Below are 22045 nucleotides of genomic sequence, written 5' to 3'. Positions count from 1 at the left end.
AATAAGCATTTAGTTTTTAATGCTATTTCAAAACACATTCCAGAACGAGGAAATGTATATATAAATAGGCAATTTAAGCAATAAATTCCAATAATGAAATGTGATACAAATAACGATCAAACACTAGAATATGAGTTATTTTTATAATTTATAAAGCAATACTTTTAATTATATTATTATTAATCGATCATAATAAATCATTACTCAAAAGGCATTATAATCACACACTAGTAATCTAGTACACTATTTTTCTGATTTCATCCCGCGTATATATTTCTAAACCTACATATTATTATATTCTTATGATTTTCTCATAAGATAGTACAAACACGACAAACCAATACGATTATTAAAAATTGTAATTTATTGCAATTAACATGGGAATAACTTGAACTAAACATAAAAATAAAAGCATTCAAATTGATTTAAATAAAAAATATCAAATAACCACTTATTACATAAACAAGATTTGAAACAAAATTATTATACGAATCTACAAAAAAAAAATGTACTTAACAAAATAAAGCAATCAAATTTCAAATAATAATTCAAAACTAAAATATACAATTTATTATAATAAAAATTTAAAAAATTATTTAAAAATCAAAAAATAAAAGTAAAAGATATTTATAATCATTAATAATGGATGAAATTGGTAAAAATAATAAAAACACAAAATAAAAAAACATACTTGATTGAAATAAAATTTAAAATAAATTAAATATGTAGCTATGAAAGCAAAGAAGAAAACAACATAAAATCAACAAAAAAATTAAGCATAAAATAACAGACAAAAAAAAAATTTAATCCATAAAAAATATGTGAATAAAAATATAAATTAACATCATTATAATTCTAAGACAATATAAGAAAAATAGATATGATATGATAATATTAAAAACCAAAAAAAAAAAAAAAAAATACTATTAGGAGAAAATAAAATATATAATAATCAATAAAAAAACATAAAATAACAATACAATTTTAAAAAATAAAAATGTACGTCAAAATAACTAATAAAAAAAAAAATATTGCATAATAACAAAAAAAAAAAATTATAAAAACATAACAAAAATTTAAAAGTTAACTTTAAATACGAAATACAAATAGCTACCAATGTACTAAATATTATAAAATCAAGTCAACTAGACTTATTTGGTGGTATAACTATTCCGTTACGTATTATTTTTTTGGAATATACATAAGATAGAGAAATAACATCCGGTAAACAATCCGATACTAACTCTTAATCATTCAATCATATCATCAGTTAAAGTAGGTATATTAGGAGAAATATTTATATCATTGGATTTTATGTTTCTAGCATTAACATAAGATGGTGACAACATGTCGGGTATAACATCTTAATCTGTATCTTCTCGGATTACCGTGGTCAATGAAGTTGACATAAATGAACTCGAAGTTATTGTATCTTCATCTTGAAGATCAAATAAATCAATATCATCAGCTATGGTAGGATTATTAGGAGTCATATTTATTCCATTAGATTTTATATTTCTAGCATTAACATTAGATGATGACAACTTGTCGGGTATAACATCTTCATCTGTATCTTTTTGGATTATCGTGGTTGATGCAGTTGACATAAATGAACTCGAAGTTATTGTATTTTCATCTTGAAGATCAAATAAATCAATATCATCAGTGGTAGTAGGTTTATTAGGTGAAATATTAATTCCATTAGATTTTATGTTTCTAGCATTAACATTAGATGGTGACAACATGTCGGGTATAACATCTTCATCTGTATCTTTTTGGATTATCGTGGTTGATGCAGTTGACATAAATGAACTCGAAGTCATTGTATTTTCATCTTGAAGATCAAATAAATCGATATCATCAGTGGTTGTAGGTTTATTGGGATAAATATTTATTCCATTAGAATTTATATTTCTAGCATAAACATTCGATGGTGACAACATGTCGGGTATAACATCTTCATCTGTGTCTTGTTGGATTATCGTTGTTGATGCAGTTGACATAAATGAACTAGTACTTATCGTTTTTTCATCTTGAAGATCCGATAAATCAATATCATCAGTTAAAGTAGGTTTATTAGGAGAAATATTTATTCCATTAGAATTTATAATTCTAGAATTAACATTAGACGGTGACAACATGTCGGGTAAAACATCTTCATCTGTATCTTTTTGGATTATCGTGGTTGATGCAGTTGACATAAATGAACTCGAAGTTATTGTATTTTCATCTTGAAGATCAAATAAATCAATATCATCAGCTATGGTAGGATTATTAGGAGCCATATTTATTCCTTTAGATTTTATATTCCTAGCATTAACATTAGATGATGACAACATGTCGGGTATAACATCTTCATCTGTGTCTTGTTGGATTATCGTTGTTGATGCAGTAGACATAAATGAACTCGAAGTTATTGTATTTTCATCTTGAAGATCCGATAAATCGATATCATCAGTTGTTATAGGTTTGTTGGGTGAAATATTAATTCCATTAGATTTTATGTTTCTAGCATTAACATTAGATGGTGACAACATGTCGGGTATAACATCTTCATCTGTGTCTTGTTGGATTATCGTTGTTGATGCAGTAGACATAAATGAACTCGAAGTTATTGTATTTTCATCTTGAAGATCCGATAAATCGATATCATCAGTTGTTATAGGTTTGTTGGGTGAAATATTAATTCCATTAGATTTTATGTTTCTAGCATTAACATTAGATGGTGACAACATGTCGGGTATAACATCTTCATCTGTGTCTTGTTGGATTACCGTGGTCGATGCAGTTGACATAAATGAACTCGAAGTTATTGTAGTTTCATCTTGAAGATCCGATAAATCGATATCATCAGTTAAAGTAGGTTTATTAGGAGAAATATTAATTCCATTAGAATTTATATTTCTAGAATTAACATTAGACGGTGACAACATGCCGGGTAAAACATCTTCATCTGTGTCTTGTTGGATTACCGTGGTCGATGCAGTTGACATATATGAACTCGAAATTATTGTATTTTCATCTTGAAGATCCGATAAATCGATATCATCAGTTTTTATAGGTTTGTTAGGTGAAATATTAATTCCATTAGATTTTATGTTTCTAGCATTAACATTAGATGGTGACAACATGTCGGGTATAACATCTTCATCTGTGTCTTGTTGGATTACCGTGGTCGATGCAGTTGACATAAATGAACTCGAAATTATTGTATTTTCATCTTGAAGATCCGATAAATCGATATCATCAGTTGTTATAGGTTTGTTAGGTGAAATATTAATTCCATTAGATTTTATGTTTCTAGCATTAACATTAGTTGGTGACAACTTGTCGGGTACAATATCTTCATCTGTGTCTTGTTGGATTACCGTGGTCGATGCAGTTGACATAAATGAACTCGAAGTTATTGTAGTTTCATCTTGAAGATCCGATAAATCGATATCATCAGTTTTTATAGGTTTGTTAGGTGAAATATTAATTCCATTAGATTTTATGTTTCTAGCATTAACATTAGATGGTGACAACATGTCGGGTATAACATCTTCATCTGTGTCTTGTTGGATTATCGTTGTTGATGCAGTAGACATAAATGAACTCGAAGTTATTGTATTTTCATCTTGAAGATCCGATAAATCGATATCATCAGTTGTTATAGGTTTGTTAGGAGAAATATTAATTCTATTAGATTTTATTTTTCTAGCATTAACATTAGATGGTGACAACTTGTCGGGTATAACATCTTCATCTGTATCTTTTTGGATTACCGTGTTCGATGCAGTTGACATAAATGAACTCGAAATTATTGTATTTTCATCTTGAAGATCCGATAAATCGATATCATCAGTTGTTATAGGTTTGTTAGGTGAAATATTAATTCCATTAGATTTTATGTTTCTTTCAATATCATTAGATGGTGACAACATGTCGGGTATAACATCTTCATCTGTGTCTTGTTGGATTATCGTTGTTGATGCAGTAGACATAAATGAACTCGAAGTTATTGTATTTTCATCTTGAAGATCCGATAAATCGATATCATCAGTTAAAGTAGGTTTATTAGGAGAAATATTAATTCCATTAGAATTTATATTTCTAGAATTAACATTAGACGGTGACAACATGTCGGGTAAAACATCTTCATCTGTGTCTTGTTGGATTACCGTGGTCGATGCAGTTGACATAAATGAACTCGAAATTATTGTATTTTCATCTTGAAGATCCGATAAATCGATATCATCAGTTGTTATAGGTTTGTTAGGTGAAATATTAATTCCATTAGATTTTATGTTTCTAGCATTAACATTAGATGGTGACAACTTGTCGGGTACAATATCTTCATCTGTGTCTTGTTGGATTACCGTGGTCGATGCAGTTGACATAAATGAACTCGAAGTTATTGTATTTTTATCTTGAAGATCCGATAAATCGATATCATCAGTTGTTATAGGTTTGTTAGGTGAAATATTAATTCCATTAGATTTTATGTTTCTAGCATTAACATTAGATGGTGACAACATGTCGGGTATAACATCTTCATCTGTGTCTTGTTGGATTATCGTTGTTGATGCAGTAGACATAAATGAACTCGAAGTTATTGTATTTTTATCTTGAAGATCCGATAAATCGATATCATCAGTTGTTATAGGTTTGTTAGGTGAAATATTAATTCCATTAGATTTTATGTTTCTAGCATTAACATTAGATGGTGACAACATGTCGGGTATAACATCTTCATCTGTGTCTTGTTGGATTATCGTTGTTGATGCAGTAGACATAAATGAACTCGAAGTTATTGTATTTTCATCTTGAAGATCCGATAAATCGATATCATCAGTTGTTATAGGTTTATTAGGTGAAATATTAATTCCATTAGATTTTATGTTTCTTGGAATATCATTAGATGGTGACAATATATCGGGTATAACATCTTCATCTGTGTCTTGTTGGATTATCGTTGTTGATGCAGTCGATATCAATGAACTAGTACTTATTGTTTTTTCATCTTGAAGATCTGATAAGTCGATATCATCAGTAATGGTAGGTTTATTAGGAGAAATATTAATTCCATTAGATTTTACGTTTCTAGCATTAACATTAGATGGTGACAACATGTCGGGTATAACATCTTCATCTGTGTCTTGTTGGATTACTGTGGTCGATGCAGTTGACATAAATGTACTCGAAATTATTGTATTTTCATCTTGAAGATCCGATAAATCGATATCATCAGTTGTTATAGGTTTATTAGGTGAAATATTAATTCCATTAGATATTATGTTTCTAGCATTAACATTAGATGGTGACAACTTGTCGGATATAATATCTTCATCTGTATCTTCTCTGATTACCGTGGTCGATGCAGTTGACATAAATGAACTCGAAATTATTGTATTTTCATCTTGAAGATCCGATAAATCGATATCATCAGTTGTTATAGGTTTGTTAGGTGAAATATTAATTCCATTAGATTTTATGTTTCTAGCATTAACATTGGATGGTGACAACATGTCGGGTATAACATCTTCATCTGTGTCTTGTTGGATTATCGTTGTTGATGCAGTAGACATAAATGAACTCGAAATTATTGTATTTTCATCTTGAAGATCCGATAAATCGATATCATCAGTTGTTATAGGTTTATTAGGTGAAATATTAATTCCATTAGATTTTATGTTTCTTTCAATATCATTAGATGGTGACAACATGTCGGGTATAACATCTTCATCTGTGTCTTGTTGGATTATCGTTGTTGATGCAGTAGACATAAATGAACTCGAAGTTATTGTATTTTCATCTTGAAGATCCGATAAATCGATATCATCAGTTGTTATAGGTTTGTTAGGTGAAATATTAATTCCATTAGATTTTATGTTTCTAGCATTAACATTAGATGGTGACAACTTGTCAGGTATAATATCTTCATCTGTATCTTCTCTGATTACTGTGGTCGATGCAGTTGAAATAAATGAACTCGAAATTATTGTATTTTCATCTTGAAGATCCGATAAATCGATATCATCAGTTGTTATAGGTTTATTAGGTGAAATATTAATTCCATTAGATTTTATGTTTCTTTCAATATCATTAGATGGTGACAATATATCGGGTATAACATCTTCATCTGTGTCTTGTTGGATTATCGTTGTTGATGCAGTCGATATCAATGAACTCGAAGTTATTGTAGTTTCATCTTGAAGATCCGATAAATCGATATCATCAGTTAAAGTAGGTTTATTAGGAGAAATATTAATTCCATTAGAATTTATATTTCTAGAATTAACATTAGACGGTGACAACATGTCGGGTAAAACATCTTCATCTGTGTCTTGTTGGATTACCGTGGTCGATGCAGTTGACATAAATGAACTCGAAATTATTGTATTTTCATCTTGAAGATCCGATAAATCGATATCATCAGTTGTTATAGGTTTGTTAGGTGAAATATTAATTCCATTAGATTTTATGTTTCTAGCATTAACATTAGATGGTGACAACATGTCGGGTATAACATCTTCATCTGTGTCTTGTTGGATTATCGTTGTTGATGCAGTAGACATAAATGAACTAGTACTTATTGTTTTTTCATCTTGAAGATCCGATAAATCGATATCATCAGTAATGGTAGGTTTATTAGGAGAAATATTAATTCCATTAGATTTTATGTTTCTAGCATTAACATTAGATGGTGACAACTTGTCGGGTACAATATCTTCATCTGTGTCTTGTTGGATTACCGTGGTCGATGCAGTTGACATAAATGAACTCGAAGTTATTGTATTTTTATCTTGAAGATCCGATAAATCGATATCATCAGTTGTTATAGGTTTGTTAGGTGAAATATTAATTCCATTAGATTTTATGTTTCTAGCATTAACATTAGATGGTGACAACATGTCGGGTATAACATCTTCATCTGTGTCTTGTTGGATTATCGTTGTTGATGCAGTAGACATAAATGAACTCGAAGTTATTGTATTTTTATCTTGAAGATCCGATAAATCGATATCATCAGTTGTTATAGGTTTGTTAGGTGAAATATTAATTCCATTAGATTTTATGTTTCTAGCATTAACATTAGATGGTGACAACATGTCGGGTATAACATCTTCATCTGTGTCTTGTTGGATTATCGTTGTTGATGCAGTAGACATAAATGAACTCGAAGTTATTGTATTTTCATCTTGAAGATCCGATAAATCGATATCATCAGTTGTTATAGGTTTATTAGGTGAAATATTAATTCCATTAGATTTTATGTTTCTTGGAATATCATTAGATGGTGACAATATATCGGGTATAACATCTTCATCTGTGTCTTGTTGGATTATCGTTGTTGATGCAGTCGATATCAATGAACTAGTACTTATTGTTTTTTCATCTTGAAGATCTGATAAGTCGATATCATCAGTAATGGTAGGTTTATTAGGAGAAATATTAATTCCATTAGATTTTACGTTTCTAGCATTAACATTAGATGGTGACAACATGTCGGGTATAACATCTTCATCTGTGTCTTGTTGGATTACTGTGGTCGATGCAGTTGACATAAATGTACTCGAAATTATTGTATTTTCATCTTGAAGATCCGATAAATCGATATCATCAGTTGTTATAGGTTTATTAGGTGAAATATTAATTCCATTAGATATTATGTTTCTAGCATTAACATTAGATGGTGACAACTTGTCGGATATAATATCTTCATCTGTATCTTCTCTGATTACCGTGGTCGATGCAGTTGACATAAATGAACTCGAAATTATTGTATTTTCATCTTGAAGATCCGATAAATCGATATCATCAGTTGTTATAGGTTTGTTAGGTGAAATATTAATTCCATTAGATTTTATGTTTCTAGCATTAACATTGGATGGTGACAACATGTCGGGTATAACATCTTCATCTGTGTCTTGTTGGATTATCGTTGTTGATGCAGTAGACATAAATGAACTCGAAATTATTGTATTTTCATCTTGAAGATCCGATAAATCGATATCATCAGTTGTTATAGGTTTATTAGGTGAAATATTAATTCCATTAGATTTTATGTTTCTTTCAATATCATTAGATGGTGACAACATGTCGGGTATAACATCTTCATCTGTGTCTTGTTGGATTATCGTTGTTGATGCAGTAGACATAAATGAACTCGAAGTTATTGTATTTTCATCTTGAAGATCCGATAAATCGATATCATCAGTTGTTATAGGTTTGTTAGGTGAAATATTAATTCCATTAGATTTTATGTTTCTAGCATTAACATTAGATGGTGACAACTTGTCAGGTATAATATCTTCATCTGTATCTTCTCTGATTACTGTGGTCGATGCAGTTGAAATAAATGAACTCGAAATTATTGTATTTTCATCTTGAAGATCCGATAATTCGATATCATCAGTTGTTATAGGTTTATTAGGTGAAATATTAATTCCATTAGATTTTATGTTTCTTTCAATATCATTAGATGGTGACAATATATCGGGTATAACATCTTCATCTGTGTCTTGTTGGATTATCGTTGTTGATGCAGTCGATATCAATGAACTAGTACTTATTGTTTTTTCATCTTGAAGATCTGATAAGTCGATATCATCAGTAATGGTAGGTTTATTAGGAGAAATATTAATTCCATTAGATTTTATGTTTCTAGCATTAACATTAGATGGTGACAACATGTCGGGTATAACATCTTCATCTGTGTCTTGTTGGATTACTGTGGTCGATGCAGTTGACATAAATGTACTCGAAATTATTGTATTTTCATCTTGAAGATCCGATAAATCGATATCATCAGTTGTTATAGGTTTATTAGGTGAAATATTAATTCCATTAGATATTATGTTTCTAGCATTAACATTAGATGGTGACAACTTGTCGGGTATAATATCTTCATCTGTATCTTCTCTGATTACCGTGGTCGATGCAGTTGACATAAATGAACTCGAAATTATTGTATTTTCATCTTGAAGATCCGATAAATCGATATCATCAGTTGTTATAGGTTTGTTAGGTGAAATATTAATTCCATTAGATTTTATGTTTCTAGCATTAACATTGGATGGTGACAACATGTCGGGTATAACATCTTCATCTGTGTCTTGTTGGATTATCGTTGGTGATGCAGTAGACATAAATGAACTCGAAGTTATTGTATTTTCATCTTGAAGATCCGATAAATCGATATCATCAGTTGTTATAGGTTTATTAGGTGAAATATTAATTCCATTAGATTTTATGTTTCTAGCATTAACATTAGATAGTGACAACATGTCGGGTACAACATCTTCATCTGTATCTTGTTGGATTACCGTGGTCGATGCAGTTGACATAAATGAACTCGAAATTATTGTATTTTCATCTTGAAGATCCGATAAATCGATATCATCAGTTTTTATAGGTTTGTTAGGTGAAATATTAATTCCATTAGATTTTATGTTTCTAGCATTAACATTAGATGGTGACAACTTGTCGGGTATAACATCTTCATCTGTATCTTTTTGGATTAGCGTGTTCGATGCAGTTGACATAAATGAACTCGAAGTTATTGTATTTTCATCTTGAAGATCCGATAAATCGATATCATCAGTTGTTATAGGTTTGTTAGGTGAAATATTAATTCCATTAGATTTTATGTTTCTAGCATTAACATTAGATGGTGACAACTTGTCAGGTATAATATCTTCATCTGTATCTTCTCTGATTACTGTGGTCGATGCAGTTGACATAAATGAACTCGAAATTATTGTATTTTCATCTTGAAGATCCGATAAATCGATATCATCAGTTGTTATAGGTTTATTAGGTGAAATATTAATTCCATTAGATTTTATGTTTCTTGGAATATCATTAGATGGTGACAATATATCGGGTATAACATCTTCATCTGTGTCTTGTTGGATTATCGTTGTTGATGCAGTCGATATCAATGAACTAGTACTTATTGTTTTTTCATCTTGAAGATCTGATAAGTCGATATCATCAGTAATGGTAGGTTTATTAGGAGAAATATTAATTCCATTAGATTTTACGTTTCTAGCATTAACATTAGATGGTGACAACATGTCGGGTACAACATCTTCATCTGTGTCTTGTTGGATTACCGTGGTCGATGCAGTTGACATAAATGAACTCGAAATTATTGTATTTTCATCTTGAAGATCCGATAAATCGATATCATCAGTTGTTATAGGCTTGATAGGTGAAATATTAATTCCATTAGATTTTATGTTTCTAGCATTAACATTAGATGGTGACAACATGTCGGGTATAACATCTTCATCTGTATCTTTTTGGATTACCGTGTTCGATGCAGTTGACATAAATGAACTCGAAATTATTGTATTTTCATCTTGAAGATCCGATAAATCGATATCATCAGTTGTTATAGGTTTGTTAGGTGAAATATTAATTCCATTAGATTTTATGTTTCTTTCAATATCATTAGATGGTGACAACATGTCGGGTATAACATCTTCATCTGTGTCTTGTTGGATTATCGTTGTTGATGCAGTAGACATAAATGAACTCGAAGTTATTGTATTTTCATCTTGAAGATCCGATAAATCGATATCATCAGTTGTTATAGGTTTGTTAGGTGAAATATTAATTCCATTAGATTTTATGTTTCTAGCATTAACATTAGATGGTGACAACTTGTCGGGTATAATATCTTCATCTGTATCTTCTCTGATTACCGTGGTCGATGCAGTTGACATAAATGAACTCGAAATTATTGTATTTTCATCTTGAAGATCCGATAAATCGATATCATCAGTTGTTATAGGTTTGTTGGGTGAAATATTAATTCCATTAGATTTTATGTTTCTAGCATTAACATTGGATGGAGACAACATGTCGGGTATAACATCTTCATCTGTGTCTTGTTGGATTATCGTTGTTGATGCAGTAGACATAAATGAACTCGAAGTTATTGTATTTTCATCTTGAAGATCCGATAAATCGATATCATCAGTTGTTATAGGTTTATTAGGTGAAATATTAATTCCATTAGATTTTATGTTTCTTGGAATATCATTAGATGGTGACAATATATCGGGTATAACATCTTCATCTGTGTCTTGTTGGATTATCGTTGTTGATGCAGTCGATATCAATGAACTAGTACTTATTGTTTTTTCATCTTGAAGATCCGATAAATCGATATCATCAGTAATGGTAGGTTTATTAGGAGAAATATTAATTCCATTAGATTTTATGTTTCTAGCATTAACATTAGATGGTGACAACATGTCGGGTATAACATCTTCATCTGTTTCTTGTTGGATTATCGTTGTTGATGCAGTAGACATAAATGAACTCGAAGTTATTGTATTTTCATCTTGAAGATCCGATAAATCGATATCATCAGTTGTTATAGGTTTATTAGGTGAAATATTAATTCCATTAGATTTTATGTTTCTAGCATTAACATTAGATGGTGACAACTTGTCGGGTATAATATCTTCATCTGTATCTTCTCTGATTACTGTGGTCGATGCAGTTGACATAAATGAACTTGAAATTATTGTATTTTCATCTTGAAGATCCGATAAATCGATATCATCAGTTGTTATAGGTTTATTAGGTGAAATATTAATTCCATTAGATTTTATGTTTCTAGCATTAACATTAGATGGTGACAACATGTCGGGTATAACATCTTCATCTGTGTCTTGTTGGATTATCGTTGTTGATGCAGTAGACATAAATGAACTCGAAGTTATTGTATTTTCATCTTGAAGATCCGATAAATCGATATCATCAGTTGTTATAGGTTTGTTAGGAGAAATATTAATTCTATTAGATTTTATTTTTCTAGCATTAACATTAGATGGTGACAACTTGTCGGGTATAACATCTTCATCTGTATCTTTTTGGATTACCGTGTTCGATGCAGTTGACATAAATGAACTCGAAATTATTGTATTTTCATCTTGAAGATCCGATAAATCGATATCATCAGTTGTTATAGGTTTGTTAGGTGAAATATTAATTCCATTAGATTTTATGTTTCTTTCAATATCATTAGATGGTGACAACATGTCGGGTATAACATCTTCATCTGTGTCTTGTTGGATTATCGTTGTTGATGCAGTAGACATAAATGAACTCGAAGTTATTGTATTTTCATCTTGAAGATCCGATAAATCGATATCATCAGTTGTTATAGGTTTGTTAGGTGAAATATTAATTCCATTAGATTTTATGTTTCTAGCATTAACATTAGATGGTGACAACTTGTCGGGTATAATATCTTCATCTGTATCTTCTCTGATTACCGTGGTCGATGCAGTTGACATAAATGAACTCGAAATTATTGTATTTTCATCTTGAAGATCCGATAAATCGATATCATCAGTTGTTATAGGTTTGTTGGGTGAAATATTAATTCCATTAGATTTTATGTTTCTAGCATTAACATTGGATGGAGACAACATGTCGGGTATAACATCTTCATCTGTGTCTTGTTGGATTATCGTTGTTGATGCAGTAGACATAAATGAACTCGAAGTTATTGTATTTTCATCTTGAAGATCCGATAAATCGATATCATCAGTTGTTATAGGTTTATTAGGTGAAATATTAATTCCATTAGATTTTATGTTTCTTGGAATATCATTAGATGGTGACAATATATCGGGTATAACATCTTCATCTGTGTCTTGTTGGATTATCGTTGTTGATGCAGTCGATATCAATGAACTAGTACTTATTGTTTTTTCATCTTGAAGATCCGATAAATCGATATCATCAGTAATGGTAGGTTTATTAGGAGAAATATTAATTCCATTAGATTTTATGTTTCTAGCATTAACATTAGATGGTGACAACATGTCGGGTATAACATCTTCATCTGTTTCTTGTTGGATTATCGTTGTTGATGCAGTAGACATAAATGAACTCGAAGTTATTGTATTTTCATCTTGAAGATCCGATAAATCGATATCATCAGTTGTTATAGGTTTATTAGGTGAAATATTAATTCCATTGGATTTTATGTTTCTAGCATTAACATTAGATGGTGACAACATGTCGGGTACAACATCTTCATCTGTGTCTTGTTGGATTACCGTGGTCGATGCAGTAGACATAAATGAACTCGAAGTTATTGTATTTTCATCTTGAAGATCCGATAAATCGATATCATCAGTTGTTATAGGTTTGTTAGGAGAAATATTAATTCTATTAGATTTTATTTTTCTAGCATTAACATTAGATGGTGATAACTTGTCGGGTATAACATCTTCATCTGTATCTTTTTGGATTACCGTGTTCGATGCAGTTGACATAAATGAACTCGAAATTATTGTATTTTCATCTTGAAGATCCGATAAATCGATATCATCAGTTGTTATAGGTTTGTTAGGTGAAATATTAATTCCATTAGATTTTATGTTTCTTTCAATATCATTAGATGGTGACAACATGTCGGGTATAACATCTTCATCTGTGTCTTGTTGGATTATCGTTGTTGATGCAGTAGACATAAATGAACTCGAAGTTATTGTATTTTCATCTTGAAGATCCGATAAATCGATATCATCAGTTGTTATAGGTTTGTTAGGTGAAATATTAATTCCATTAGATTTTATGTTTCTAGCATTAACATTAGATGGTGACAACTTGTCGGGTATAATATCTTCATCTGTATCTTCTCTGATTACCGTGGTCGATGCAGTTGACATAAATGAACTCGAAATTATTGTATTTTCATCTTGAAGATCCGATAAATCGATATCATCAGTTGTTATAGGTTTGTTAGGTGAAATATTAATTCCATTAGATTTTATGTTTCTAGCATTAACATTAGATGGTGACAACTTGTCGGGTATAATATCTTCATCTGTATCTTCTCTGATTACCGTGGTCGATGCAGTTGACATAAATGAACTCGAAATTATTGTATTTTCATCTTGAAGATCCGATAAATCGATATCATCAGTTGTTATAGGTTTGTTAGGTGAAATATTAATTCCATTAGATTTTATGTTTCTAGCATTAACATTGGATGGTGACAACATGTCGGGTATAACATCTTCATCTGTGTCTTGTTGGATTATCGTTGTTGATGCAGTAGACATAAATGAACTCGAAGTTATTGTATTTTCATCTTGAAGATCCGATAAATCGATATCATCAGTTGTTATAGGTTTGTTAGGAGAAATATTAATTTTATTAGATTTTATTTTTCTAGCATTAACATTAGATGGTGACAACTTGTCGGGTATAACATCTTCATCCGTATCTTTTTGGATTACCGTGTTCGATGCAGTTGACATAAATGAACTCGAAATTATTGTATTTTCATCTTGAAGATCCGATAAATCGATATCATCAGTTGTTATAGGTTTGTTAGGTGAAATATTAATTCCATTAGATTTTATGTTTCTTTCAATATCATTAGATGGTGACAACATGTCGGGTATAACATCTTCATCTGTGTCTTGTTGGATTATCGTTGTTGATGCAGTAGACATAAATGAACTCGAAGTTATTGTATTTTCATCTTGAAGATCCGATAAATCGATATCATCAGTTGTTATAGGTTTGTTAGGTGAAATATTAATTCCATTAGATTTTATGTTTCTAGCATTAACATTAGATGGTGACAACATGTCGGGTATAACATCTTCATCTGTGTCTTGTTGGATTATCGTTGTTGATGCAGTAGACATAAATGAACTCGAAGTTATTGTATTTTCATCTTGAAGATCCGATAAATCGATATCATCAGTTGTTATAGGTTTGTTAGGAGAAATATTAATTCTATTAGATTTTATTTTTCTAGCATTAACATTAGATGGTGACAACTTGTCGGGTATAACATCTTCATCTGTATCTTTTTGGATTACCGTGTTCGATGCAGTTGACATAAATGAACTCGAAATTATTGTATTTTCATCTTGAAGATCCGATAAATCGATATCATCAGTTGTTATAGGTTTGTTAGGTGAAATATTAATTCCATTAGATTTTATGTTTCTAGCATTAACATTAGATGGTGACAACTTGTCGGGTATAATATCTTCATCTGTATCTTCTCTGATTACTGTGGTCGATGCAGTTGACATAAATGAACTCGAAATTATTGTATTTTCATCTTGAAGATCCGATAAATCGATATCATCAGTTGTTATAGGTTTGTTGGGTGAAATATTAATTCCATTAGATTTTATGTTTCTAGCATTAACATTGGATGGAGACAACATGTCGGGTATAACATCTTCATCTGTGTCTTGTTGGATTATCGTTGTTGATGCAGTAGACATAAATGAACTCGAAGTTATTGTATTTTCATCTTGAAGATCCGATAAATCGATATCATCAGTTGTTATAGGTTTATTAGGTGAAATATTAATTCCATTAGATTTTATGTTTCTTGGAATATCATTAGATGGTGACAATATATCGGGTATAACATCTTCATCTGTGTCTTGTTGGATTATCGTTGTTGATGCAGTCGATATCAATGAACTAGTACTTATTGTTTTTTCATCTTGAAGATCTGATAAATCGATATCATCAGTAATGGTTGGTGTTATTGGTATTTCACCAGATATGTTGTTTTCTTCTGATGTTTGGTCATCAGTATTATCTATTGTTTTTTTTGATTTCATTGACGTTGTTTTAATAGTTTTCTCGTATTCTTGATCTGTTGAAATACTTTCATCAGACGATTCATGTGTTTTCCTGTTTTCTTTTGTGGTATTTATGTCTTCCTTATCTTGTTCTGTAGGTATATTTTTTTCCGTTTTCCCGTTATATACATTTTCTATTTCCAGTATTTGTTTATTTTGTGTTTTCTCTATTTTCTTGTATATATTTGTATATTCAATGAATATATTTTGCTTTGTTAAATCTATTCCTGATATCGTGTATCTGCTTCGTCCGTCATATAATGGAGTTGTTTGATCTTGTACATCTATATATGAATCAAATCTTATGAAATCTTCCATGATAAGTGCAATTGTAATTATTAGCCTTTTTTTTATATCTTCTTGGTTATTTCCTAAGTTGAGGTCGTTATTGACTTTGGTTATTTTTTTTAATTGGTTTATTATGTTACGGTACATTCGTTTCACACTTATCATATTATATTTTAGTAGCCTAATATATCTATGTTTATTTTTAATTTTTTTATTTTTATATCGGAGTTTATTATAGATCGATATTATTTCATGTTCGTTATTTTTTATCAGCTCAATTGCAGTTCCTTTTTTATTCTTTAAATCTGTTGTCTTTCCAAAATAACTGAAGAATGTTTTTTGCATATTATCAAAATGTTCTGAATATTCCTGTTTATCTTCTGGTTCTACTAGATTGTAATATTCTGTTTTTCGAAAGGCTGGTTTTAGTAACTCAGTTAATGCAAATATTTTATACTTTATAGACTTAGCTAACTCTTTTATTGCTTTGTGTTTTAAATTTTGGTTTAATAAATTATTTGATTTTATATACAACGTATTAATTTTAGCAAGATTTTTAATATTTTGTATTACATTTTTATAGATCTGTTTAGTACGTTCAAGATCTTCTAGTATAAACAAAGCGTTGAACTCTTCTATTTCATTATCAATTTCATTTTTTTCCAATGCCCGATGCATACTTGTTAGCGTTACATCATATAGCATGTATGAAGATACAGATGCTAATTGTATTATATTTTTTATATAAATTTCATTACATGCGACATCGTTTGGCCAATATGGGAGTATTAGTTTAGAAACATTTTTATTTAACCAATCTAATATATTAAAAATATTGTTCTCTTGGTTTTTTATATAGATCCATAAGTCAGGTATTATATTTTCGTTGTTGTCTGAAATTGAATATATAGTGTATTTGTAAATGGCATTTAATTTTTGATCCACATCTTCTATAAGATTTTGAATAATTTCTTCTTTGTTTATATCAGAATTATTTTCAATATAAGACAGAACAACATTTTCTAAATTTTTTATTATTATCATTGCATAAATTGATGATTCGAGCACATTACTTTTTTGTTCGTCAATTGACATTTGTTCTACCCAATACATCAATTTTGTGTTGTGATTAACATTGGTATCACATAATGATGTATTATATTTATTTAATATGTCTCTAGCAATAATTTCTAAATTGCTATCATTCCAATTTAATTGAATATTTTGAATTCGTTCAACAGTCAAAACTTTGTTTTTAGAATTTAATAATTCATTTATCAATATTGTGTCATCATTCATAGAATTTGATAATACATCATATTTAATTAAATCTTCATTTTTTAAAATTTTTTGTAGAGGTGATTTTATTAATCCAAAAATATTATACAAATTTGTAATAACATACTCATGAACTTTTGATGTTAATTTTGGTATATTTGCCTGATTATATTTATACGCTTCTTGAACATACTCTCTTAATTTTATAATATATGTTAAAAGTTGTGATGCTTTATAATCAAAAATACTCTTTGATGAATTTAAGTCATACCATGTTATAAAATGTAATCCAGAAAATTGTATGTCAATCGAATTGTAAAATATTCTTAATGCTTTTATATACAAATCATATACTTCAACCAACTTTACTCGAGTATATTCATGTGAATTTGGATTATTTTCGTTTTTAAATTCTTGCTTAATATTTTTCTGTATATATAAAAAAAAATTGTTAATAAATATTTATTTTTTTAATCATTTTATTTTTATTCTTTTGAATTATTAGTATCAACTACAATGTTACCTATAATCATTAACCTTACTGATTTTCTATATAAATAATATTGAAAATATAAAAAATGAAGCAAAAATTGAACTATTTGTTGTATCTTTTTCTTTTACAATTGTTTTAGTTTATTGCTGATTTATATATTTACAAATAACGTCGTATGACAATATAAGTACGAAGATCCTATACAATATATTTTAATTTAATTTATTTTCGGTTTTTTTTTCTGGTTTATCGGGATAAGTTAAGTTAGGAATTAATAATTTTTGATAAATATGTTGAATACATTTTATAAAAATGGTTTATAAGTTTAAATGTATCATAAGTATATAAGTAGGTAGAGTTGAATTTTTATTAACTATTAAACGTTTGTAATGTTTATATACTATACCTAGTATACTGACTACATAAATATCTTTAAAGTTATAAATTTTAAATAATACAACAAGTCAATAGATCTACACAATAATACTTATATCTAGGTAGCAGATTCATATTTTATGAGAACGAAAATTCCAGTTTGATCCCTATTTATCAAAATGACTGTAGATAGGTATACGGATTTATTATAGCAAATTAATTTAATTTTATGTTTTTAAAAATATCTTACAAGTTATAACATTGTGTGGTATTTTTTTTCGTTATCTTTAATTTCGACTTGATTGCATCTAGATAATTTTTCGCAAAAATATTCAACTCAGGTGTCCATGATGAAATTATTTTATTATAATATTAATAATATAGACACAAAAAAAAAAAATACGTGATGCAAGTATAAAATGTATTATTATGATGCGTAATACTTGGTATTTTAAAATTATACAATATACAAGATCAATTGTATCTTTGATATTTCCCAACCCTAAAAGTAGGTAATAAGTTTTAATATACTTACTTCTTCATTATTTTTTGAATTATATTTTTCAAGGAAGTTAAATGCATTTTGATATGGTACAATGCTTTCTGACATTATATCAACCATTTGATCAAAAATATCTAAGTATAAGTACATCATAGTTGACGAGTCCGTGGTATATACGGTTTGTTGCTCCATATTCAATTCATATATCACTTGATTCACTTGATTTGATAAAATGTAAATATTGTTCATGAAATTGACAAAATTATCTTCAACTGACTCCCATATTTTTAATCCTGTGATTTTATCTTCAGCTCCTGTAACATTTTGATATTCCTTAATTTCAAAAACAAAACTTTCGATAATTTGAGAAGCTTCCCTCAATTTTAAAAATTTGTATGGCAAGTCTAAGACTGTTTCGTCTGACCAATCATCTATATTATCAGGTATAAGAAAAGCCGCTATATCATCATTAGAATATATTGGTTTTTTTACTGGCACTCCAACTCGAATAAACATATTATACGTCAAATAATGTACATTACAATATGACATAGTTGTTATCCATAAAAACTCGTAAGGTGACGGTACACCAAAAGTATCGACTTCAAGAATATTATTAGGTATCATACATTGTCGGTCAGGAACCTAATAGAAAAACAATTAATTAAAACTATGTATAATTTCTTAATTTAATAAAAAATTAAAATATTAAATAGGTACTTACATTAAGATAAATTAAAACAAATATAATAAATAATCTTTTCATGATAATAACTTAAAAAAATAGAAAATAATGATTTAACGAAATAGTCCACTTTAATTATAATACTATACTTTTTATGGTTATAACAATTTTAAAAACACTTGATATAACTATCATCTGTGAGTAATATATTAACAAACAATTACAGACATCAACCTCGATAAAAATGTTGTTAACAACCAATAAATTACAGATAGGTATAGACTGACATTTTTAAATTGTTTTTTTTGTAATGTATAATATATAATTCTAAACCATACAAACAAATGTTTTGAACGACGCTACAAATAACAAAAAACATGTGATTAACGTCATTCGGTTACGCAAATAAAAAACCTATACTCGATGAAAATTACAAATGATCAATGTATTTAACCATACAGGGTGTAATTTTTAATGTATACCAACTTTAAAGGCTCGAAAAACAACAGATTTTTGTGAATTTTATATATTATTCCTATTTAAATTGTGATCTATATGATATTATTTGAGCATTCAAATTTGCCTTGTATGTACAAATTATATTATTCCAGACATTAATCTGGTTCCTGAGTAAACGGACATAAATCATAAATATCAAATTTCAAGGTGAGCAATTAAAAGTTTAAAAAATCTATTCTTTAAACGATTGATTAAAGATATGTTAACTAATTTAAATTAAATTGCTTTATTTTATACAAAACGTCAAGTTCTCACCTCTTAAGTGTTTGACCTTTTAATTTAAGACATAAAATCTTTGACCTACGCCGTTTTAATTAATTCAACTTGGACTTGAGTATTTAAAAAGAAGAACATATGATCTTGCTAATTGAAAGATTCATAATGTTATAACATGCATTTTTTGTAGTAATATTATTAAAATAATATGTGTTTAACTTAAACAAGGCTACAAAAAATGTAACAATATCATTTTGAAGAAATAAAAATAGTAGCACTCTAATTGAATTCTTTAGCTGCAATAGTAAAAATAGATTTAGATTTAGCATTACGAATTATGGGAATTAATAAGCAATGGAAAATTATAAAACTACACAAACTTCACAATCTCCAATTTTATTTTTATTTATGTTTAATTTCTTTGACAAAATATCTAAGCTTTTCAGGATATCGATTTATAATTTTCAATTTTGTAAAAACTTAAAATTAAAATATTATTTTAAAAATTCAGTAATAAAATCCTGTAATTAGTAATTACATTCAATTTGTATTTATTTTGGACATATAAGATTTTAAATAGAAAAAGTGATTCCTAAATAATCCTATAACCTAGTCTAGAAACTTATGAAGTCAACAATGTTTTTGAAATTCCAATCGAACTTCAGAAAGCATGTTTAATTGTTTTACCACTTTCAGTAGTTTCAATAGTTAAAAGCGTAAGTACCTAGTAAAAAGCAATATAATATATATTCTTTATTTCTTTACACTCATATATTGGCGAAGGCCAAAAAAAATGTCATATGAAGTGTCTAAATATTGCTCCTTAAAACATGCTACGCTTCAGCACCTTTAAAATATATTATTTAAACATTAATAATAATTTCTTGGTCATTATTTAGCCGTATAAAATAATTTATTTTAGATTATTTATATATATATACCAAATAAAACAGTAAATAAAAAATGCAATGTACTAATATTTCATCATAACTATACTATTAATAACTATAATATTTTTTAATTTTTTTTTTTATTATTTATTTGAGAAACCCAATAGGTGCAATTTATTATTACATTTTAGTGAACATATTAATAAAACATTGAAAAATATAAAAAAAATGCATAACAATATTAAGCTAGCGATATTCTTAAATAAATTTCTAAAAATTAAGTTCAATGTATACAAGAAATGTGAAAGAATAAAAATGCAATTATAAACAAAACATATATTAACAATCTATTAATAGTATAATATTTTATCTGTAGGAACTAATTTATTATTTATGATAATTATCATTATTCATTGTCAACATTCATCTAAATCAATATTGTTAAGAATTTAAAAAAAAACATATTATTACTTGATAATTTATCAGTTTCTACCCAAAATATATTTTTACAAAGGATTTTCTATTAAAATTAAAATTGTCTAGATAAAATTAAACAAGTCAAATTGAATACTATTTTCTTGAACAAAATCAAGTGCATCTACATATTCTGTAACATAAATAAAAAATTATCATTTAAAATCATGCAGAATATAATTTGACATAAGCTGAATATTAATTGTAAGTTTTCTATAAACTGACTAGCTGCTGTATTACCGTCGTTGATAGGGGATAAATAAAACTAAAATGGGCAAACCACATGCAGTAGATAGTAATAAATTTCATTTTTTTTAAATGTAACCAATTTTCATCAGAAATAAATTAATATGTAGTCATTGGTTTTAATATTATTAATAGCGGCTAAGCCAACCCAGAAAACTGTTTTAATCTATTATCTAAACTTTCTTTATTGTATCATCAAAATCGATCTAGTATTTTTTGATTATATATAAGCATCAGCAATACACATTGCCTTTTAAATATGTGTTAAATAGTTCTTATTGCCTGTTACCGATAGGCCGGAGCTTTTTATCTAATACTAGTACGACCCGTTCGGGTTCCCAAATAATGTGTGCAAAATATAATACAAATTGGTCACAAGTCATGGATTTCTATGTACGTTGATTAGATAACAAATTATATAATTAATTATTTATTACCCGA

At 28.4% G+C, this 22045-nt stretch overlaps 1 protein-coding gene across 1 annotated transcript; it reads right to left on the bottom strand.

Annotated features, from left to right (window-relative positions):
• Positions 1 to 341: 341 nt before the first annotated feature.
• LOC132928667 (uncharacterized) lies at positions 342 to 19483 on the bottom strand. The gene is made up of 4 exons (XM_060993487.1): positions 19299 to 19483; positions 18608 to 19219; positions 15782 to 17633; positions 342 to 12934 (listed from the first exon to the last, which is right to left on the bottom strand). Exons 1-4 carry the CDS (start codon positions 19338 to 19340, stop codon positions 1365 to 1367), a joined length of 14076 nt encoding a protein of 4691 aa, XP_060849470.1. The 5' UTR covers positions 19341 to 19483; the 3' UTR covers positions 342 to 1364.
• Positions 19484 to 22045: the final 2562 nt, after the last annotated feature.

Source organism: Rhopalosiphum padi, chromosome 4 (genome assembly GCF_020882245.1).
Source record: "Rhopalosiphum padi isolate XX-2018 chromosome 4, ASM2088224v1, whole genome shotgun sequence".
In the NCBI taxonomy this organism is placed as follows: Eukaryota; Metazoa; Arthropoda; class Insecta; order Hemiptera; family Aphididae; genus Rhopalosiphum; species Rhopalosiphum padi.
The sequence above is the reverse complement of the archived record's forward strand: the minus strand, read 5'-3'. Positions and strand labels throughout refer to the sequence as shown.